This window comes from Furipterus horrens, unplaced genomic scaffold (assembly GCF_987537825.1).
Source record: "Furipterus horrens unplaced genomic scaffold, mFurHor1.1.pri manual_scaffold_13, whole genome shotgun sequence".
NCBI lineage: Eukaryota > Metazoa > Chordata > Mammalia > Chiroptera > Furipteridae > Furipterus > Furipterus horrens.
The window spans coordinates 30481605-30504338 of record NW_028327183.1 but is presented as its reverse complement, the minus strand read 5'-3'; the positions used below and the strand labels follow the sequence as shown (position 1 = coordinate 30504338).

At 53.2% G+C, this 22734-nt stretch overlaps 1 protein-coding gene across 1 annotated transcript; it reads right to left on the bottom strand.

Moving 5' to 3' along the window:
• Positions 1-11217: 11217 nt before the first annotated feature.
• Positions 11218-15903, bottom strand: LOC149994356 (speedy protein E4A-like). The gene is made up of 7 exons (XM_090259043.1): positions 15795-15903; positions 15047-15259; positions 14458-14520; positions 14339-14397; positions 13888-13973; positions 12159-12330; positions 11218-11247 (listed from the first exon to the last, which is right to left on the bottom strand). Exons 1-7 carry the CDS (start codon positions 15901-15903, stop codon positions 11218-11220), a joined length of 732 nt encoding a protein of 243 aa, XP_090115169.1.
• Positions 15904-22734: the final 6831 nt, after the last annotated feature.

Here is a 22734-nt window from a genome sequence, read left to right as displayed (position 1 = left end):
GTGAGATAGGAAAATCTACCTCTGTAAGGGAGAGCAGGGAGCAGACTGAAGCAGAGGCTGGCCAAACTTACATATGAGGTACGTCTGGGGCAGCTGAAGAATGAAATGGATCCCCACACCACTTGGCAAGCACCAAAGAATGACATAGGAAAGAGGGGTGAAAGTCACAGGTACTAGTACATGAGTGCAGCCAGGTATAGGTAATTACATGTTTGGCCCGGGTGGGACAAGCACCTGTTCTGGGAACCAGTACACAGCAGGAGACTATGGAGGATGCCGATTTAAATCTAAATGAAGATCATTTCTGATCAACCAGTCTCTGAGAGGTGTTTGCAGAAATGAGCCTCCATTCTGGCTCAGGTCCAACCTGTGGGACAGACACAGTCACGTCAAAGAACAATCTTCTCCGTAGGTGGGTAGGGACTTCTGGGGAGCAGGAACTGGTGTGGTCAGGGGTAGGTCAGGATGTGATCAACAGACTGGGGACAAGGGCCATGACGAGGTGAACACACACACGTGCGTGCGGGGATGTGGGCAGACAAAGGAGGCTATCTGGAGGTTTCTTTTGACTGGTTATTCTTGACCCCTTGAAAACGGTTGGGAAATTCAGAGAATAATTTATATTATCTTCATTTGGTATCCTAAAGTGTTTAATCTGCCCCCAACGAAAGCAGGTTTCACAATGCAGGAGCATATTTTTGTGAGTTTGCTTTTGAAGGCAACTCACCCTTATTCCCTGGCATAGGTGGGAGCGTGAGCCAGCCTTGATTCAGAAGCGAAGGGTCTGAGTTAGGAGCTGGCAGACATCCTCCATACTCAACAGCAGAACGAGCACAAGCAGAGGAAAACACTAGGCATACATTATACAAGCTGGATATCTTAGTCGGGGCACAAGGGTTCCCAAAAGAGCCACTCTAAATGCCCACAGGCTGCGCCCTCTGCTGTGAGCTCCATGGATCCATGACAGGGACAGGAAGAGAGTGTCCCAAGATTGCCCTCCCTCATGAGTTTCTGGTGTGAATCTGTTGATTAAAATGAAGATCTAGCACATTTTCTTTCCAGCCAGGCCTCTCATTTTTGACAAGTGCTTGCCTCCCAAGGTACCAGGGATTGAGTGCGATGGCAGAGAGGGAAAGGGTGTTGAGTCATATGAAAACTATTTATACCATCGTGAAAGTGGAACCATCCTTAGCCCTTTCCCTGCTGTGTCTGTTCAGGTGTAAACCCTCGCGTGAGGTCAGGACGTTTCGTGAAAATTCCTCCCGGTTACGAGCACATCAGGTACAGAGATGCGTACACCTGCCGTATGTACCTCCTGCTGCTTTGGCTTTGGCAGGGCAGCATGGTGAGAAGCTGCATGGGGAGGGACCTCTGACTCACGGCACGCGGACGCTTTGGTCCTAAGAGCAAGCTGCCCTTGGCTTGTGCTGTCTTTTCACCTTTCCGCTCTGTTCCCTGTGGGGTGGCCGTAACCAGCATCGTACCTGAGCGGTGGGCTGGGCCGGGCCAGGTTTCTGCAGCATCTTTTGTGTTTTGGGGTAGTACCAGCACGATCGCTCTGATGCATACCTTAGCACCTATTATTTATTAAGGCCGAGCGGAGAGAGCAGGGTCGAAGCCCTAAAGCCCTTGTATTCCAAAAGGTAGTGTAAGTGGTTTGTCCTAGGCTTCAGTAGTCACTTGCGTTTAGACAGCATATGTGAATCTGAAGAAATGGCGTACCTGTACCCACATGCACGTGAGACAAAACGCCGTAGAAAGAGTTAATTATTTAGAACCGGATTCCTCTTGATGGACATTACTTGGGCTCTGGAACTTTTCCTAAGCCATATTCCATGGTGATTAAGGCTATCTCCAGTTTTTATTAGGTTGAGCTGAGATGCAGAGTGTGAATTTCAGTTGTCAAGAAAGATGTTAAAAATATCTGCTTGCAGGGACCCGCTGCTGCTTATGACCTCAGCCCCGCTGAGTGGGCCCTGTGTCGGCATCGCCTGTGTGGACGAGACCCACTTCTGAGTCTTATAAGGGCACGGTTTCTAATAAAACCTACTCGGAACACAAGGAATAGAGTCATCTGTGGCGTTTCTCCTAAGCCCTGCCAGGCTCTGGACGTGCGGCTGACGAGCTCGCTTGTCCCATTTTACTTATAGCAGGGAACCCCCCAGGAGTCAGTGTGGAGACGCCAGGACTGGTGGGCGTGCTGGGGGCAGTGTCTGAGCGCTGTGCACAGCCCACAGTGCTTGTGTCGTCGGGCCCAGAGCTGAGCTGCCTGAGTGAAGACCAGTGGCGAGGGGGCTCGTCAGGAGTGTGTATAAGCGGTCAGGAGGAGCCGGGCCCCAAGGGGGTGAGGTGGGCCAAATCTGAAGGCATGAATTGTGTTCTCCTCCAAAACCTGTTGGAAGCAGCCTCTCTAGAACATTCTGTCTTAGACGGCCCCGCTCTCGCTCTGCTTGGCAGTCAGTGAGCCACGGTGCCTTCTCCAGGCCCGTGGAAGAGAATATGACGTAGCACTTCTTAATGAGAGTTGTCGATCAATCGCCATGGCTGTGCTGACGGGAACAGCCTGGCACGGGCTTTTAAATGCAGTGGACAAGCACTTAGAGGGTCATTATGTCATACATTTGCCACGGGATTCTTCTAGAACAACAGTGTCTCTGGAACTGATAGCCAAGACCGAGAATGGAATTGTGACCCACGTGTGGGAGGGAGGCTCGGGGGCTGGGAGCTAGGAAGTGCCTGGAGTTGTGTTGGGCGTGTGTTGTGGTCGGACGTTTTCTGTAGCTTGTAAGAATGTATCGTGAGTCCAGACTTTTCACCACGCCTTCCAGGGCCTCTGGACTTTAGCCACGTGTTATGATGTCCCCCAGCTGCTGATAGCCAACAGCTTAGAAGGCACCGTTCTAACTGGAGATTGCTGTCCTCTCTACGCTTTGGGTGTAGTTATAAAAATGGAGTAGTCATTGTGTTGTAGGAAATTAGGAAGATCCAGAAAACATAATGAAAATACGATGTGGGTAAGCATTGGCTGCATTTCTCTGTGGACATATTTAAACTGAGTGGTCTCTTGCCTCCATGAGTATGAGGAAAAAATATATAATGTGTGAAAAGAGAGCCATGGCTGGCACGGCTCAGTGGATTGAGCGCTGGCCTGTGGACCAGAGGGTGGCCCGTTCAATTTCCAGTGAGGGCACAGGCCTGGGTTGCGAGGCAGGTCCCCATCGGGCGTGCATGAGAGGCAAGCACAGATGGATGTTTCTCTCCCTCTCTTTCTCCCTCCCTTCCCCTCTCTCTAAAAATAAATAAATAAAGTATTTGAGGGGAAAAAACAGTCATTTCAACCCTAATTTCAAACCTCTCTACGCCCCAGTATCCCAGTGCTCCTAAAATGTTCTGATGCAGTGCAGCTTCGAATTTCTTCTCTGTTGTTACCCAGACGTTCCAGAGAAGCGCTGTGACGATTGGTTTGCGAGGTGCCTGGGACCTTGCACTGTTTCCTCCTCCTCCGTTCGCTCCGTTCCTGGAGCTACTGAGGGCCCGTGTCCCCCTGGTCTTCTCAAAGCCTCTAGGCCGTGTTCTGCTGGACCAGAAAGGATCCACAGTCTTGACCGAGTGCACGACGCTGTCCTAGAGAGAAGCAAGTCAGCATCACCTGAGGCTGCAGATTGGGACTGTCAGGAGCTTTGTGGCCTCAGATTAGTGGCTTTTGCAGTATCACTTGTGTTTCTTTTTCTCCATATCAGGCCATGTGTTATCTTACTAATCTGTGTGTGTAAGAAGGTGGAAGCATCATGGGGCGATGTGCTGTCCTTATGACATACCTCCCACGTGTCCCTGTGTGCAAATTGATGGTGACTGTTGAAGTGCATTTTGAACTTGAAAATAACGACCTGTAGGGCTCTGGCTTTGAGGTTCTAACCTAGAATCCTGGCAGTGCTCCAAATTGCTCTAGTAGATAGAAGGAGTTTGGTATACAGTGAGGCTGGACAGGCCACTTTCAGCCAGTGTGCACCTCAAGGCTGTCAGGCAGGAGGAGGAAATCCCCCCTCATTCACAGGAGGGTTATTATCTTGTTGTAGTTAGAGAAGCCATGTCTCAGCTCTTGCAGCCAGGCAGGAGGGGTTCCCTCTTACTGGTGGGAGATCAGCCTTGCACTCAGGTCTCCACCTGACTGGACGAGGCCCACCCCAGTGGGGAGAGCGGTCGGCTTTACTCAGTCCGCCGGTATAAGTGTTAACCTCAGCCAGAAGCATCTTCCCAGGCGCATGTGCAATCAATCATGTTTGGCCAAGTGTCTAGGCACCCTGTGGTCCAGTCCAGTTGGTACACGACGTTACCTAACACACAGTGCCTGCACAGAGACCCCAGACCCTACGCCTGGCAGTCAGGGCTTTACGTGAGTTGGTTGCCCATTAATTCAGTCAGCTTTCACCGAACAAGTACGTGTGCAAAGGCAGAGGAAAACTGAAGTGAAGGACATTTTCCAAAAGGTTTACTGCAGCTGGTCCTCTCTCTAGTGAGATTTCAGGTTGGCACTGGGTTTCCTTCTCTCCAGTCGTCTTCAGTGAATACGGTTGCCTTGCTTTTGAAATCAGGTGGGGAAGTGCGATGTTTTTAAAAAAAGAGAGAAGACCCAACTTAATTCTTAATGTACAGTCCCATGACATTGTGGGCTCTGCCGCCACCTCTTAAGGACTCCCGTGCCCCCTCAGCTGTGTAAACGGACGCGAGGCTCGTCATTTCACAAAGGCGCTCAGCTCAGTCCATGTCTTGCAAGACAGCAGTTCCCTGTCATTGGAGCTGCTCACACTGAGGCTGGGTTTCCAAAGGACTCCGTTGTCTGTTTTACTATGCTTTTCAAAGACGTTTTCATTCTTAGAATTCTTTAGGAAGTTTTGTAGGTAAGCTTTGCTGAATTCCTTGTGTGCAAGGCTGTTACAAGCCTTTGTAATTTCTTCATAGTCCTGTCTTCCCCCTCCTGCCCTGTCCCCTGATGCACTGTCAAGTGAAGACTGGCTGGCTCTAAAATGAAGACCCGCTTTGTCTCTTCCTGTAGTGCTCCACCGATACAGACACATCTCGGGGTTGTGGCAGCCGGATATCGGGCCCTGTGGAGGACTGCTGAATGTGGTGGTGAGTCCGAGAGCCTCGCGTGTGAATTCTTTTCTTTTCTTTTCTTTTCTCTTCATGTGTGGTTTCTTGTGAAGTCAGGACTGCTGCCCCATGTGGATGGAACTTAGTGCCTTTTCTACCCGAGGGGCAAGTCAGCTGCTTGCTATATGTCATTGGAGCAATCACAAGGAACCTCTCATCAGTTATTTTTCGCGGCCCTAGGTGGTTCTCTGTAGAGCAGCTTCTCCCCCACCGTGAGGTGTGCATGTGCCCTGAACAGGGCCTCCTGAACAGAAACGCTAGGGCCAGGCATGTGCGGTTAATACTTTGGCAGCTCCGGGCAGGCGCCTGGGCCCAGGTGTTGCTGTAGCTGATGTCCCAGTGGAAACAGTCGGGTGCCCCGGGGAGCGCTGGTGTTCTGCCCCTGCTTCCCTTCTCGCTGGCTCAGGCCAGAAGCCCGGTCCGGGAGACCGGCTGCTCGCCATGTAACAGTGGTGGGTCTGCCTCTCAGCGGCCCCGGACAGCCTCAGTGTGGCTCTTCCGAGCGTGGTCCAGACGGGCCACCTGGGGACTCTGGTTGCTCACCGAGTGGGGTTTGCACGGGGATAAGTATGGCTTTATATTCTTTGGTGGGAGCGTTCGTTAAGAAACACACTTTACATATGTTACGTTTGATATCACTGGGCAAAAGCCTTGCTATTAAAGCATTTTCTCAGGGACAACCCAACAGCTCCCAGCGTGGGCGTATGTTTTTCTTTTTAGTCGTGGGGTGGGTGGGGGGTGGGGGTGAGAATTGTTTTTCATACTGGCAGTGAGTCATAAAAATGAATAAAAAGAAGCTTCTCAAAGCAGGGGAAATGGATGCCATGACTGAATAACAGCAACTGGCTCTCGTCTCAGACAGGCAGCCACAGGAGTGAGTAAGTTCTCTCCTCCCGTGGCTAGAGCTAGAAGCTGTAGATCTGGGCTCTTCCTGGGCAGGCAGGAGCGACTACGGGGTCCTCCCGACCGGGCTGTCCGTGTCCCTGCACTGAGAATGTGGGTGCATTTGTGCTGAGCGTGTGCGTGGGGACTGCGTGTCCTTTGATCTGAGTTCTGTCCCTTTCTATCTGTCACTGGTTCAAACACACAAGAATAGCGGGAATGGTAGCATGAACTGCCAATGCCTGCCACCGGGATTCAGCAGTTACTGGTAGTGCGCCAAGTTTGTGGCCTCTGTCTCTGCCCCTTGCCGTTCTGTTTTTAGGAGGTTTCAAGCAAATCCCAGGCCTGTGTTGCTTCATGTGTTCATCCTTCAATGTGGATCTCTACAAATGTGGGTATTTCCCTACATATGCACCACGTTCTTATCACATCTTGCAAAAGTAGCGGTAATTCCTTGACATTACCTGAGACCCTGTGCATATGTAAGGTTCCCCGATAGTCTCAAAACTGCCTTTGACAGCTGGTTCGTTCCAATCGGGACCCAAAGCAGGCCCGCACGCTGTAGTTGTGTGTTTTGCTCGTGATGTCCTGTTGAAATGAGCACCCCGTTTTTTTCTCAGGTCAGTTGCCCTATTTATTGGGCATCACTTAGGAGATTATTCCGCTTCTTCCTCGTGTCGTTTAGCTACCTCCCCTTTCTAAAAGGCTTTCTTGGATTCAGGTCTAACTGCTTTTTTTGCATTTAAAGAGTTCATTTTTCAGCTGTATTGAGATATAATTGACAAAAATGTAAGATTTCTAAGGCACACTGCATGGTCCCACCATCTAGCTACCGGTAGTTAACGTATCCATCATCTCACGTTGAAGTTGTCTTCTCAGTAAATTTCAGTGATCAAATACACTGTTATTAAGTATAGTCTCATTGACTTTTAGAAATATTTATTTATTTTTAGAGAGAAGGGAAGGGAGGGAGAAGGAGAGGGAGAGAAACATCAATGTGTGGTTGCCTTTCACACGCTCCCACCTGAGGACCTGTCCCCCAACCCAGGCCTATGCCCTGACTGCGAATGGAACCGGTGACCCTTTGGTTTGCAGTCGGGCACTCAATCCACTGAGCCACAGTAGCCAGGGCTCACATTGTTTTTCATTAGATAACGACTCTGTCATGAACAAGCACTTGATGGGCAGGGCCATGCTTGTCCCATTGTGATAGATCAGGGGTATCTTGATGTGTGTTGGCCCTGAGGTGCTCCGTGGGCCTGGAGCATGCAGACGTGGGTGGTCACTGTGAAGAGCTGCGGGTGAGGAACCTCTGCCTTGGTGCCTCAGGTAACCCTCCTGTGGACGTGCGCCCTTGTCCTTCCTACAGGTGGGACGGCTCGTTCATTATCGGTTGAATGTACCTGCCTCCCCATGGCCCCGATGTGGATGACCCCATGCGATTCAAGCCCTGGTTTAGAATTCACCTGACGGAGAAGAAATCGACCCACGGCGGAGTGCATGTATGGCCACAGCGGGCCGCACAACGGCCACATCCAGGTGAGTGTGTGCTCGGGCTCCCTTAGGTACGGCAGCCGTGTGCGGGCAAGGGGCCAGGCCTCCTCTCTCTTCCCGGTCTTGGTGCCAGCGAGTTTGCCATGGTGTCTGTAGCTACAAGCCCGTGTCCGTACAGAGCAGGAGAAATGGGAGGAAACAGGGCTCTACCCCCACTACTTCTGTGTGTTGTTTAGGCTGTGGTGCTGTATGTCACTCCCCAAAGAGTCACTAGTTGGACCTCTCCACTGGTTCTGCATCCAATTAAAAGCATTTGTTCTTTCCAACCACACCATTCCTCACTGTTGTTTTTTCAATACCCCTGAGACTACTAAATGATAGCTCCTTTTTCCTGCTCTAAGAATCGCCTTGGACAAGTGCTTGTTATCATTGTAGCGCAGTGTTTCTTCAGATTGTAATCATCGGTTTTATATTATGCCACATATTATACTTCAAAAGCCATATTGAAGGAAAGAGTTTTTTTTCTAAAATAATTGTTGTCACAAAATAATTTTAATGCAGTAAACTTTTTGCTAAATGGTGTCAAAGGACACGGCTTACAAAAGAAGGGGGTATTTACTACATGTCGTGAAATTTTCAGCCCATGAATAATGCTCTTATAGACATTTTCCATCAACTGCATTTCTGAGCAAAATAACATGGCATTTCTCCTACAAACTTTAACAGTGACGCATGGCGCTCAAAGGGTTAAGCCTCATTGGAATCAGAGAAGGTGTGAGGGTGCTGTGCACCTGTGGGTGGGGTGAGCATGGCTCGGGAACATGGGGTGCCCCTGCTCCCTACTGATGTGGCATCCTAGGTCAGCCACACGGCCTGGGCCCCGCGGTGGGGCGGGGAGGTGCGGGCTCTGCACCGCTGCAGCCCCGTGCGGCTCTGCCACGCTCTCCCGTCACCCTCCCCGCAGCAACGGCCTGACCTGCCGCCGCATCTACCTCCCGCCCAGCCACCCGGAGGACCTCATCAGGCCGGGCCTCTTCAAAGGCACCTACGGCAGCCACGGCCTGGAGAGTGTCGTGCTCAGCTTCCATGGGAAGCATGCCAGGGCCACGAAGATCACGGTAAGTCCTCGGGCCACCGGGCGGGTTCAGCCCTGCGCGGATTTGTCAGGCGGGCCTTGGAGTTGCACGACTTGGGCGGCAGGCACCCTGGCTCCTTGGTAGGGCCCAGACCACAGCACCGCTTCCCCAGGATGTGTTTGGGAATCCAGGTCCTCAGGCCTGACCCAGACGCACCCAAGCTGGGTCTCAGGAGATTGTAAGCAGTTCGTCTTTCCCACACAGAGAAAACACTGATGCCCTTGCTCCACCCTGCGGATTCTCACGTAATGGGTAGCGGGCTGGGTACGGCTTCCGCAGGCTCCCCGGGTGACCCCAAGGGCTGTGACATTGGAGATCCCTGCGGTGGCGCCAGGAAATGTCCCCCTCCAAAGTCCCCCTCTGGAAATGTCCTTTATCCTGGCTCCTTTCCTTCCCTGTCTCACTTCCGCCCTCCCTTACCAGCCCGCCTGGATTACTCCCACTAAAACCCTGGTCCTCGGCCCTTGCCTCAGGCTCTGGGATGAGGAACCATCGATAAGATAAGGCACGCTGACTGGGTCTTGAGGGTGAGGGAATGTTCCGAGGGGCAGGGCCATCTGAGCTGAGACTTGAAGATGAGTCTCATTTTCCACCAGTGAAGGGTGAGAACAGAATGTCTGGGCAGAGGCACACCGTGTGGAGGCCGCCAGGTGACAGTGCGGGGTGTGCAAGCCACGTAGGAGACTCATGCTTGGCAGGGGACTGCGATAGAGGATGGAGCTGGGGCGAGACAGTGGGGGGTTTTTAGAAGATCACAAGTGCGTCACACTTGTGTTTGGGAAAAGGCATTATGGCCGAATCGATGGCCTGGGATGCAAGGTGCGAGTGGACAAGGGAGACCCCCTCAGAGGCTACGGCAGACAACGTGGCAGGGGAGGTGCTGTGGAGAACGTGGCGCTTGGGCCTCAGTGGCGGCAGTGGTGATTTTGTTCCAGGTATGGGGGAGGGTTTGGTCCCATCGTTCAGAAATCGGTCCAGATGTGCTCCAGGGCAGTGACAGCCACCTGTCCTTAATGCAGTGGCAGCTTTGCTGCAGTGACCCCACCCATCAGGGTGCTGTGTAGTTTATGAGACCTGAGCCCCAGCATTCCCTGCCTGTGTGTGTTTTCTTGAAGCTGGCGCGAGGAGCCACAAGAGGGCGCTGTCTGCAAGCCTTTGGTCTGGCACTTCCTCAGAGGCCAGGACTGGAAGCTGCTGCTCCATGGCCCAGCTTGGCCTCGACTTTACCTGCTGTCTGCTGTGGCTGCGGACTGCTGTCTCCAGGTAACGCCCTGACCTCTGAGACCTTCTGGGCAGAATGTGTTCCAAACAGTTGTGAAGGGGTTTTGGGAAAGTTGTTCCCGTGATCCGTGGCACCTCGGTCTCCAGTCTGGTAGCACAAAGAAACATCTACCCCCCTCTTCTCTTTTTTCCTGCTACTCTCTTTATCCCTTCTCTGTGCCTTACTATTTACTGAGCAAGTACCGTGTAATACAGCTCCATCCGGGCAAACTTTCTACAGTGGCATATTCTAGATCAGTACCTTTCAGTAGAGGAGCCAAAAGGCACATGTGGCTATTGAGCACATGAAATGTGGTCACTGCACTTGAGGTTCTGAATTTTGATATTTGTACCCTTGATTTTAACTGTGAACGGCCATGTGCGTGCCCTGGCTGAGAGGCTCAGTTGCTTAGAGTGGCGTTCCTGTGTGCCTAAGTTGTGGGTCCGATCCCCCATCAGGGCGCATCCAAGAAGCAGCCGGTGAATACATAAATAGGTGGAACAACGATCCACGTTGATATCACTCATTCTCTCCCCAAGGTTAATAAAAAGAAAACTTTATTTTAATGAAATAAACAGATACCCAGCCGTGTGCGCTGAGCCGCTAACACACCGGGCAGCGAAACCACAGCCCTGTGGCTGCTGCTCTTGACCCGCCCTCCCTGCTGGCTCACATGACAGCACCATGGGACCCAAGCGAGGCCTCAGGACCCTGGTCACAGTAGTAGCTCGAGACATGCTCATCAGCTTCTTGCCTTTGAAGGCTTTTTAGTGTGAGCGCGCGGACAATGGCTTCCGTGTCTGCCTCATCTTCAGCTTGAGCTCTCAGTAGGTGCCAGGTACCCTGCAGGCTCACAAGTGCTCCCCAGGTGGGGTGGCCACTCATGCGAGTGCAGGGTGGAGACCCAGGCCCCAGGAGTGTGGCAACCTGTCCGCCTCCCTTCCCACAGAGCCAGGCCAGCTCCCAGGGAGCACAGTGAGCTCGAGGCCACTCCCTGCAGGCCTTGCCTCTCCTCTGGGAAACAACGTGTCTGGTTTCCTGAGAAGAGGAGGCTGTCTGGTGGCTGTTCAGGGACCGGAGACAAGACATCATTGGAGGAAAACCGTCCTTTGCAAAGATCATGCTGGAGAACGTGAGCCGAGCTGCTGCCGCGGGTGAAAGCAGCCTCAGTGAATGAACCCCGAATGTGACTGAGAAGTACCCGGAGGAATGCCTGCTGCACCGAGCCGGAGACTCTGCTGTGAGAGAATGTCAAAGAGACCGTCCAATGCACCGAGGACTGCGTGAGCCACCTCACCGAGAAGTGGTAGTGGCGTGGCGCCCCTTAGGGGATGTTGGGAGAAGGCCGGTGAAATGAGATAGGCTCCCAAGAGGCCGCCCACTTCTCAGATGGGAAGAATCCCAGCTCTGCCCAGCAGAGGGTCGGTGCATTCTGAACCAAGGCCAGGGATGGGCAGTGCTGGCCCAGAGGGGCTGGTTCCCGTGGTTTCTCCCCAGCCTGGGGTCTGAGACACCAACCTGGTGCCGAGGACAGTGTGCTCGAAGGATGTCCCAGTCAGGCCAGCGCAGGCCAGGGGCAGGCGGCCTTCCTGCTCTCCAGGCTGTCGCCTTCCTGCCACAGCAGCGGAAAGTTTGAAGACAAGAGAAAGAGAGTGGAGCCGGGAGTGGGGAGCGGCCCTGCCACACCAGGAGTGCGTTTCATGCCCTGTTTCATAAAGAACTCTATTCCGCAAAGCTATCGTTTAGAATGGAAGGGCAGGGGAAGTGCTTTTGGGACAAGGTAAAGCTAAAGGAGTTCCGGCACATGCCTGGCTGTGTGCCTGGTGGGTGTGCTTCAGACGTGTGGCAGGGTGACGGAGAGGGATGGGGTCGACGATCATGGGCGGTGCAGTTAAATGTGTCGGGTTTCCTCCAGGGTCCACAGATGATTCCGTCTGCACCCGTGGGGACACAGCCCTCCCTCCGTTCACACCTACCTTAGCCTTCGGGGTCTGAGAAAGGAGGGCACGGTCTCGCCGCCACACCCAGAGCTGGGGATCGAAGGCCTGGATCTGGAAAGACAAAGAGTCCCTGAAAAGGTGAGGGCTCTCCAGGTGGACCCACGACCATCCCCTTGTCCGCCCCTTCCCCCCACCCCCGTCTCTCTCACCCCGCCAGTCCCAGCTGTGAGGCCCAGGACCCTTTCCCTCCGCAGCCCGGCACCGCCCTCCACCAGAGCCCCGCCGCCCACCTACCTCTTCACACTCCTCCTTGGTGACCCATGCCCTGTAGCCCATGGAGCGGAAGAATTCAAACCGCTGCTTCTGGAACATGGGACGCCAGGCGCGGTTGTTGTTCCCGTAGAGGAAGAAAATGATGGCCTCTTTAGGGGCGCAGCGGTCCTCTTCCATGTCAATGGCGAGGTAGCTGAGGAAAGCCATCAGGGTGTCAGCTGAGAGCAGACGGAGAGGGGCCCTGCCTGCAGTCAGCTTCCCAGAGAGGACGCAGGCAGGACGGCCTTCACACAGGACCCGCAGGAGCCCCATGCAGGGTCGCAGAGCGCCTCCCAGGCACAAGAAGCCCCTGCTGAGCAGGCAGCTGAAGGGCCCCTCTCCTACCTTGACGATGCAGATACAGTGAACTGAGTGGGGAAGCCCACCCCCTTCGTTGACCCTGCCGTGCGCGCGCACACCCGTCTCCCTGTCGTGTGAGCCCCTGGACAGCTCCTGCGGGCAGGAGCCGACTGGCCCATCTCAGTCCTCACGGTTTCCTACCAAGTGACTGAGGCAGGACTGGGTTCCTTGGCGCATTCCCTCAGGGGCCCTTCTGAATGCTCCCATCCTCACACTCCCTGGCCCTGGAGGTGCACTTTGTAAGGTTTCATAGGACGAATGACCGAACGCTTTGTGTCCTCGTCAAGTGCAAAACTGATGCCCTCAGAGACTCAATGTCATACAGATTGTGCGACATGAAGAGGAGGGTGCCGAGTGTTTTAAGAACCCGTTGCTATATATGTGCTTTTTGTTTGTTTGTTTATTTAAATTAGCAATGCTTTTCCTTGGCTACCGGGGTGCAGAAGTGAGGAGGTCCGAAGGTTTTGGCGTTTGAGTTAGTTTCAGAGGAGATTGTGTCTTTCAGTTACATGCGTGTAAAAGTACCGCGACAGAAAGCACAATATACAGTCAGGGAAGGGTGTTGGGAAGAGCAGCGAAACGAAGAAGGGAGTGTCAGGGTGGTCACCGGGTTTGATGGAGGGTGCAGAGAGAGCTGATTTCACAGCGAGAACTCTGGCCTCGGTTGAGAACAACACGAGCCAGTGGACTTGTTGGGTGGGGGGGTGGGGAAGTGGTTAGAGCTGTGTTTCGAAGTCCATTCAGGGAGATTGGTAAGAAAGAGCCCTGGGTCTTACTGTTTGTTCTCCTCCCCCGAGGAGATGTGTATTGATTCAGAGAGAGGGAGAGACATTGACGTGAGCGAGAAACCCGGATCGGTCGCCTCCTTCAGGAGCCCTGACCGCGACCGAACCCGCAACACTTCGGTGGACCGCACGGCACTCGAAACAGCCGAACAGGCCGGCCCGGGACCCGGGGCGAGTATTCACAATCGATCTGTGGTATGTGACGGGGGCCTGCACTGAGGAGAAGGACCGTGACATGTGGTGTCGTCGCGAGGTGTGGCGGGATGTAGGGGAGAAGACTTAGGAACGGTTCGTCTCAAGCCTGTTTACTCAGGGGAAGGGTGGTGTGAAATGTTTGTGAGGACCTGATGTTTTCTTGTGGTTTCTTCAGTCTTGTAACGGACATTGGTGTTGTTGGGTCTTCCTAAGAACAGTGTAAGAAACGCGGTAGTCCAGTCCTATCAAGTTCGTCCCCAGTGTACACGGTAGAAATGGGGTGGAAAGCAGGTGAGAGGTCGGAGACCCGCTCGTGTCCCCGCGCTCCCCAGAGGATGAAAGTGACTGATGGGGTTCAGCACGGTACTCACAGGGCCAGGAAGAAGTGGATGCGCCGGTACTGCCAGGAGAACAGGACGGCGCGGCTCAAATAGGCCAGGACCATTGAGAGCAGGTACTGGTGGGAAGAGGAGGAAGACACACACGAGGACTCACATTGTGAAAGAGGAAGAAGAGCGGGATAAGGGAAAGGCTGATGCTCCCGGCATGGCAGGCGCCTAGGGTCTCAGAGATGCTCTGTGTTTGGGCCGGCCGGCATCGGGAGGGTCTCTGAGAAGCTGGAGCGAGGGGGAGTCCCCAAGAGCTGAGAGAAGAGGGACAAGCCTTGGGCTCAGGTCCCAGAAGAGCCGGGGCAGAGGCAGGGTTGCCGTCCACACTGCGAGACACGCCTAGGTCCCCGAAGGCAGGTTGGGGGGGGAACTGCGGGCTCAGGAAACCGCCGCCTGATCCGAGGGTCGATGGTAGAGCAGGAACCCCTCTCACCTTATCTGAGATTCTCAGCTGCGCGTCCCACTCAAGGAAACGTTTGATGACAGGGTCCTCTGTGAAGAGAGGGCAAGTGTGAGCCTGATGACAGCAATGGAGTTTCCGTGGGAGCGTACCGGGCTCAAGAGGGGAAGCGTGCCGCTCTGGGGGAAGGTTGAGGAGCGGGGCGAAGGGTGAGGCTGCCAGGAAGAGGGATAGAGGAGATCGTTCCCTGGGAAAGGAAGCAGGGGTGTCACCACCCTCACCCACCCAGTCCCGGGGGACCGAGCGACACGTAGGGTGGCAGCAGCTTATCTGCGTGACTGAGATCTTAGCGACTCAGTGCTGCTCCCCCATCACGCATGAATGCAGCCCTGCTCATTCATGCCAGAGCCATTCCGTCCTTTGTCTGTTGACAGTCACATCAAGGCGTGAAGTTGGCCTCCTTCTCTCCCCTTACACACGTGAAGGTATTTAGATTCAAAAGGCCAGTGAGAGCTCAGAAGTCTCCGAGGGTGCAATACTCACAGGCCACGTGATTCCCAGTGCAAACCCTCCTCAAGTCTAGCCTAATCTAAGGGTCCCCACTGAGACTCGATAGGGAGCCCACCTAGGAAGGAGAGCCCACCAACCAGCAGGGAGTTCTTTTCTGTTGGAAAAGTATAGTTCTTCAAAGTTGTGACTTAAGAGTAGGCTAGGAGGGGGCTCTCCAGGGTATCTGCTTACTGAGAAGCCTGGCAAAGGCCTCCTGGTGTTCTCTCTGGACCGTTGTACCGCGCTTCCTTTTCAGGGTCATTTTGAGACCGTCCCGGTCCTCCACGAGCCAGGTGTTGTTAGGCGTGGGGACGGTCTCCTCCTGTGCCCCCCGCCTCTCTGCTCGCCCCCTCTTCCGCTTTGCTGCGGTTGTCCGAGCAGCGGTGGTGGATTCCACACTGGCGCCTGAGTTAAGAACCCAGGGTACGTTATAAGGCTTTTGCCTTTGAAATTCAGCTATTGGTCACCAAAACCCGACCTCGTTTCCACCCCACCTCTCCCCCCGTCCCTAGAAACCAACCCCTCCATTCTTTCTTGTCTCATAGGCTACCGGCCTTCTCCCCTGCCATCTTTTCATCTTCCTCCTTTGGTGAATCCAATACTCCGCCCCTCCACCGCCCCCCATGTTCACCTTGCTGTTATTCTTCTGTGTCCTCAAAGGTCTTCCTCGTTTGAGAGGATTTCTCCCATTGAAGGGGAACAAAAGGACCGTCCTTGTTTCTTCCCTTCCCTTCTCTCATCTTTGAATCTCATCTCCTATCCCTCCTTGCTTGCCTCCCAGGCTGTCCTTTCATGGGGATCTCCTGGTCCCCAGCTCCTGTCATCTCCTGTAATCCGGTGGTGCTCTGAATCTCTCCTTTCTTTCACACACAGCCTGCTCAGGGCCCCCTTCCTCCTTAATGTCAACCGTGCCAAATCCCGCCGCCCCCTGTTTCCTCACCTGATTGTCCTGCGTTCCCCCGAGTAACTCTGAGCTCCATCGGGCTCCCTGAGGTGCTCGGCTCTGGGCCAAGGTGGTCACAGTTGGCACTTGAGTCAGTGTCAGCCATGGCTCCTTGTTGTCCTTCCGTAAATGTGGGCGATCACAGAAGTAGTTGCCCACCTGGGCTGCCTAGCGCCACGGAATGGATCCTCCCAATCAGGAGGTTCGGAAGCCTCTGATGTCATCGGTTATTCCCACCCGGCCACCAGTTTGAAAGACTCCAACACACATATGTACCTGCCATACATAGAATCCATGTAAGTGCCACGCATGCACTTACTTCTCCTGACGGTCAGGGTAAACAGTGTCTCCTGCTGCTGACCCTACAAGCTCAGACCAGCCTCCAGAGCTGTCCTCCAGTGTCAGCATCGCTCTTTACCTCGTCCCCAGCCAGTGCGCTGTTGTCTCCATTCTGAGCCTGAACTGGGTTGGCAGGTCTTCTCTCCCATTTCCATTTCAGAGTGTTGCCTGGCGGGAGAGGGAGGTAAAGCAGAAATACTAAGACCTTTCAAGAGCAGGGTAAAAGTGTAAAAAAGTTCCTGGGTCCGTGGCCCTGCCAAGTGACAATTTAGTTTCAAACGGCGAATTTGGTGCGCTGACCTGCGTGGCTCGTTGCACTGAGCATTGATCCTGCAAGCGACAGTTTCACCCGTGTGATTCCCGGTCAGGGCACCTGCCTGGGTCGCAGGCTGGTCCCCGTCTGGGGCCCTGTGCAAGCGGTCTTTGCCTCTCTCACACATCGGTTTCTCTCCCTGTCTTCCTCTCTTTCTCTCTTCCCAGCTCTTCCCTTGTACAATAGTGAATAAGTTGATCTTATTAAAATAATCAGTTGAGCGCGGTACAGGCACTTTGGAAAACGACAAGCACAGCACCAGCAAGCACAGGTTTTGGCGACGCTCGATGTCTCAGGAAACGATGTTCAGGATTTGGAAGCAGGGGAAACGCATCCTCAACCCTCAGGCAGCTTTCATTCCAAGAGACGTTGTGAGAACCTAAAATCCTAGAAAGCCGCACATGCGCTCACATGCTTCAGACGGTGTCTACGATTTGAGGGAGTCCATGAAGCACCCAAAGCCTGCCCCTCAAGTCCAGGGAAGGAACTCTCGTCCACATATCCACGTTTTCAGCCTGTGTTTCACTCTTGAGTCAGACATTTCACTACCGCTCAGGTACCCTATGAATGAAATGTCACCCACACAGGAAGACTTAAGTGGAAAGGTCTCCAGTTGAAGACAGAACAGAATGTTCCCTGTGCAGATGGGGAGGGCAGATGCAGAAAAGGTACCGACCAACCCGTTACGCCGCAGGGTCAGCGGATGCTGTTTCTGAACCACCTGCCAGCCTCACAGCTCTCCTGTTTTCCTGGGCACGGAACCCTTTACTTCCTTTTGTTTATCCTCCCTCCCTCCCTCCCTTGCTTTCTTATTGTGGTGAAATAACATACTCAGTTTACCGTTTTAACCACAACAGAGGTTAAATTCGCGGGTATCGAACGCATGCACCTTGTGCTACAGTCACCGCCGTCCGTCCGCAGAACTTTGTCGTCTTCCCAAACTGAGACTCTGCACCCAACAAAGATGAACTTTTATCCGTCTCCCCCGGTCCTGGTAGCCAGCCACCCTTGCGCCTCCTGTCCGTAGGAGCTTGACTACTGTAGGGAACCCGTATCGGTGGAATCCTATAGTGTCTGTACATTTATTTCAGGCTTATTTTGTCAGCGTAAGGTTTCAAGGTTCATGCATGTTGTTGCATGCGCCAGAATTTCCTTCTTTTTACAGGATGGATGATATCGATTATAGAAACCGTATCTTGTTGCTGCATCCATGGGCTGATGGACACTCGGGTTGTTTCCACCCTTGGGCCGTGAGTCGTGCTTCTGATCCATCATTTGAACACTTGGATGAGACAGTCAGGATGTACCCGAAGTTGTATTTTTTATTTGTTCACGTCCATGTTTCTAATCTGCTTGTACCAACCCTGAGTGAAGTCCCATCAGTTCTTCCAGAAAACGGTATGGCAGCTCCTCAACATTCTATGACGTAGCAATTCCAGGTCTGGGAATTTCTTGGAAGGAAATGAAAGGAGAACTTGGAAGAGCTATGTGCACCTCCCGGTTTGTTGCAGCATTATTCGGCAGAGCCGAGGTGTGGAAAGAACCTGGGTCCGTCAGTGGATGAGCGGGTACAGAAGACGTGAGATGTCCTTTTCAAGTGGCACGTTACTCAAGTAGGAGAAGGAACGGAATGCAGCCATCTGGGACAGTGGGGATATAGGCCTCGAGGGGGTTACGTGAAGTGAAAGAAACCAGACAGAGGAAGCAAATTCTCTGCCTTCTAGCAGTTTGTTTCCTTTTCGTTCTGATTTCTTGACTGTGTTGCTTAGCAAATGTTTCTTTTTCCAGAGCGTGGTTTTTGTGAAAAGTTGTAGAAGCTGGAGATCATTGGTCTGTCTTGTCAAGACATCTTTGCAAAGCCTAAACTAATATGATCCATGATTAACTTTGTTCTAAGTCCAGACAGCATGAGCATCAACGATGGATAATGAAGTAATTTGTCCCCAAATTCAGTGTAATTTTTAGACACCTTAATCTTAATGTTATGATTGATGTTTTAAAGCCAGCACTGGTAGTTACAGTGCCCAAACTGGGTGGGTGGCTCTCTTCTCGCTTTTCTAGGCGTGTCTGTACCCTTACTTTTCATCCCGTCGGAGGATATTAGGTATCCACTTCTTTAGATGTGAGAAACTTGTCTGCCCTAGGAAGAAGCTCTGGGGTGCTTGCAGGGGTCCGTTCTTTTGGTTTCTGGGCCGACAGCCTGACTGGATGCGCGGATGGCGGATAGGAAGTGAGAAATGCATCCGTGAGCCTCCCGCTGAGGCCCTCAGCTAACGGGGCTGCCTGTGGGCCCGCTCCCCACTCCAGCCCAGCATCCGGCTCCAGCCCTGTGGTGGTCTTTCCTTCAGTTTTCTCTCCATGTGTTGCCCCTCTCCCAGCCTCCCAGTCCCCCAGCCCGCCATTTCTGTCCTTTGCTCTGTTACTTTGTAGAGTCGTGAGCAACGCTCCGTGAGTGCACCAAGTGTCCCGAGCCCCAAATGCCTCCCCAGCCAGCCTTTCCTCTGTGCCCCTTTGGAGGGGGCTGCGAAGGCTCCTGTTAAGGCTGATGTCGCCCAGGAGCAGCGGGGTCACAGGGAGCAGCCTGCTCACTCACCCCCTTGTTGGGTGTGGCGTGCATCATTAGCACCCAGGACTGGGGATGAAAGAACAGAGTAAGAAAGTCGTGGCGACCCCGTTCTCTTGGGCCCGAAGTTGACCTGTTCACCTCTCTGAAAAGGACCATCGTTCCCCTTAAGCCCGTCTCGGAAGATTGTGGTTATTACTTGCTTTAGCGCTTCCTACCCTGTTGTCAATTGAAAGCGGAGCAGGTGATGTCCTCTTACCAAGTACCTCCCCCAGGAACTGAGGGCCGCGCTCCTCCATGGAAACATGTGTGGTTGGGGACAGAGAAGTAGGCAGGCAGGGCGGTGGGGCTTCGCTGTGGGCCAGGCTGCTGACTGGGCGCTGAAGCACTCCGGCTTTCTTCCCGGTCTGGGGGCTAGTTGGTGCCTTTATGTATTCAGTCATTTCCGTGGGTCTGTTCCTCTGAGACTCCCCTTGTGAGGTGCCCCTCCTTCACGTGGCTGCGCCACCAGCACAGGTAGAGCGTGGCGTTCCTGCAGAGCAGCTGACTGTGTGGGGAGATACGTTCAGTCCCTATAGCTGGGCCGATTTCATTGTCTTGTTGCTTCCGCATCGCACCAGAGACTCTCCACGCTGTGATCACATGGCCATTTTGGAGTGCTGTATTGGCTAGTGTTTCTGGGTTGGGATTTGGTGACATTTGGGGCGATTTCCTGTCAAACGACTCTAAGTTCTTCATGGGCCTTCCACATTCATGCGCCATTCTGGGTGGCTCAGCTGTGCGCTCCAAGCTCTTGCCCCCTCCTGTCTGCCTCAGGGAACCTCAGGCTGTTGTCGGGACCCGTCTGCCCTGCCACATTTCCTCTGCAGTTCTTCCAGCTCCTAGCATCCCCTCCCCCTGCTCCTGTGGTCCTTGGGCTTCACCCTTGCCCTCAGAATGATTCTCATGCTGGCTGCTGCCTCCGGCGCGGCTGTCCCCCCTGACTGCGGGTCCCACCGCAAGGCCGATCTGCTCAGGATCTTCCGATCCTCCTGCCTTGTGCACGTCCAGACTTTAGTTTCTTGTCTTGCCCCTGCTTCACATCTCACCAACCCAGGAGACGTGTGTCCCTCCAGAGGAAGTGAGTTGGGGAGGCCCGAGTGGTCATCTCTCCTGGAAATGTAACCCTTGCTGTCCTCTCGTCTCATGGGCGAGAACAACGCTTCTGTGATTCCTCTAAAGCCCAGAATTTCAGGGGCAGGAAGCTGGTGCTCCGCCGGTGCCCTCCCCGCCTTTATCCTGTGGGAGCCCGCGTGGTCCTGGCTGTACCCTCAGTTCCTCTGTTATTTGTCCATAGCTCAGTGTGTTAAATCTCTTTAGAGTTAGAACCAAGCTCGCTACACCAGTCCCTGTGTACACACACTCAAGAAAAGTTGTGTGACTCTTAGGGACGACCAGCTGGCTTTTATGAGTAATATGACCAGTTCTTCTCTTTGATAACTGCTTTTTGAGTGTTGTGAGGCTATTTGATGATGTCATCTTAGAGCAGCATGGAGACGGTTGTCATCCGTGGCCCGTGTGGCTCAATGGATTGAACATCGGCCTGCAAACTGAAGGGTCGCCAGTGCGATTCCCAGCCAGAGCACATGCGTGTGTTGCAGGCCAGGTCCCCAGTTGGGGGCATGTGAGAGGCAACCAATCAATGTTTCTCTCTCACATCCCTGTCTCCCTCCTTCCCCTCCCTCTGAAAGTAAATAAATAAAATCTTCAAAAAGGAAAAAAGAGTGCGAGCACTCCAAATAGCATCGTAGAGGGAGGCAGGTGCTCACGTGTCCCAGGCATTACAGGCTGTGACCCCCAGAGGACAGCATACGTGGTCAATAAGGCCCCTGCAGAGCACGTCTTGGCTGTGAGTGTAGGGGGTCGGGCAGGTAGCTGGTGTTTGTGCACGCAGACCCAGGGAAAAGCCGTGAGATAGGAAAATCTACCTCTGTAAGGGAGAGCAGGGAGCAGACTGAAGCAGAGGCTGGCCAAACTTACATATGAGGTACGTCTGGGGCAGCTGAAGAATGAAATGGATCCCCACACCACTTGGCAAGCACCAAAGAATGACATAGGAAAGAGGGGTGAAAGTCACAGGTACTAGTACATGAGTGCAGCCAGGTATAGGTAATTACATGTTTGGCCCGGGTGGGACAAGCACCTGTTCTGGGAACCAGTACACAGCAGGAGACTATGGAGGATGCCGATTTAAATCTAAATGAAGATCATTTCTGATCAACCAGTCTCTGAGAGGTGTTTGCAGAAATGAGCCTCCATTCTGGCTCAGGTCCAACCTGTGGGACAGACACAGTCACGTCAAAGAACAATCTTCTCCGTAGGTGGGTAGGGACTTCTGGGGAGCAGGAACTGGTGTGGTCAGGGGTAGGTCAGGATGTGAGCAACAGACTGGGGACAAGGGCCATGACGAGGTGAACACACACACGTGCGTGCGGGGATGTGGGCAGACAAAGGAGGCTATCTGGAGGTTTCTTTTGACTGGTTATTCTTGACCCCTTGAAAACGGTTGGGAAATTCAGAGAATAATTTATATTATCTTCATTTGGTATCCTAAAGTGTTTAATCTGCCCCCAACGAAAGCAGGTTTCACAATGCAGGAGCATATTTTTGTGAGTTTGCTTTTGAAGGCAACTCACCCTTATTCCCTGGCATAGGTGGGAGCGTGAGCCAGCCTTGATTCAGAAGCGAAGGGTCTGAGTTAGGAGCTGGCAGACATCCTCCATACTCAACAGCAGAACGAGCACAAGCAGAGGAAAACACTAGGCATACATTATACAAGCTGGATATCTTAGTCGGGGCACAAGGGTTCCCAAAAGAGCCACTCTAAATGCCCACAGGCTGCGCCCTCTGCTGTGAGCTCCATGGATCCATGACAGGGACAGGAAGAGAGTGTCCCAAGATTGCCCTCCCTCATGAGTTTCTGGTGTGAATCTGTTGATTAAAATGAAGATCTAGCACATTTTCTTTCCAGCCAGGCCTCTCATTTTTGACAAGTGCTTGCCTCCCAAGGTACCAGGGATTGAGTGCGATGGCAGAGAGGGAAAGGGTGTTGAGTCATATGAAAACTATTTATACCATCGTGAAAGTGGAACCATCCTTAGCCCTTTCCCTGCTGTGTCTGTTCAGGTGTAAACCCTCGCGTGAGGTCAGGACGTTTCGTGAAAATTCCTCCCGGTTACGAGCACATGAGGTACAGAGATGCGTACACCTGCCGTATGTACCTCCTGCTGCTTTGGCTTTGGCAGGGCAGCATGGTGAGAAGCTGCATGGGGAGGGACCTCTGACTCACGGCACGCGGACGCTTTGGTCCTAAGAGCCAGCTGCCCTTGGCTTGTGCTGTCTTTTCACCTTTCCGCTCTGTTCCCTGTGGGGTGGCCGTAACCAGCGTCGTACCTGAGCGGTGGGCTGGGCCGGGCCAGGTTTCTGCAGCATCTTTTGTGTTTTGGGGTAGTACCAGCACGATCGCTCTGATGCATACCTTAGCACCTATTATTTATTAAGGCCGAGCGGAGAGAGCAGGGTCGAAGCCCTAAAGCCCTTGTATTCCAAAAGGTAGTGTAAGTGGTTTGTCCTAGGCTTCAGTAGTCACTTGCGTTTAGACAGCATATGTGAATCTGAAGAAATTGCGTACCTGTACCCACATGCACGTGAGACAAAACGCCGTAGAAAGAGTTAATTATTTA

Bases quoted from the DNA above. Each gene is read 5' to 3' on its own strand.
- LOC149994356 (XM_090259043.1), bottom strand. From the start codon at position 15,903: ATGGCTGACACTGACTCAAGTGCCAACTGTGACCACCTTGGCCCAGAG. The intron at 12,331-13,887 runs GTGAGTACCGTG...GGCTTTCCTCAG, and splicing joins ATCCACTTCTTCCTGGCCCT to CTACCTCGCCATTGACATGG. The intron at 11,248-12,158 runs GTAGGTGGGCGG...ACATCCCCTAAG, and splicing joins CCAAGGAGGAGTGTGAAGAG to GGGCGCCACGCCACTACCAC.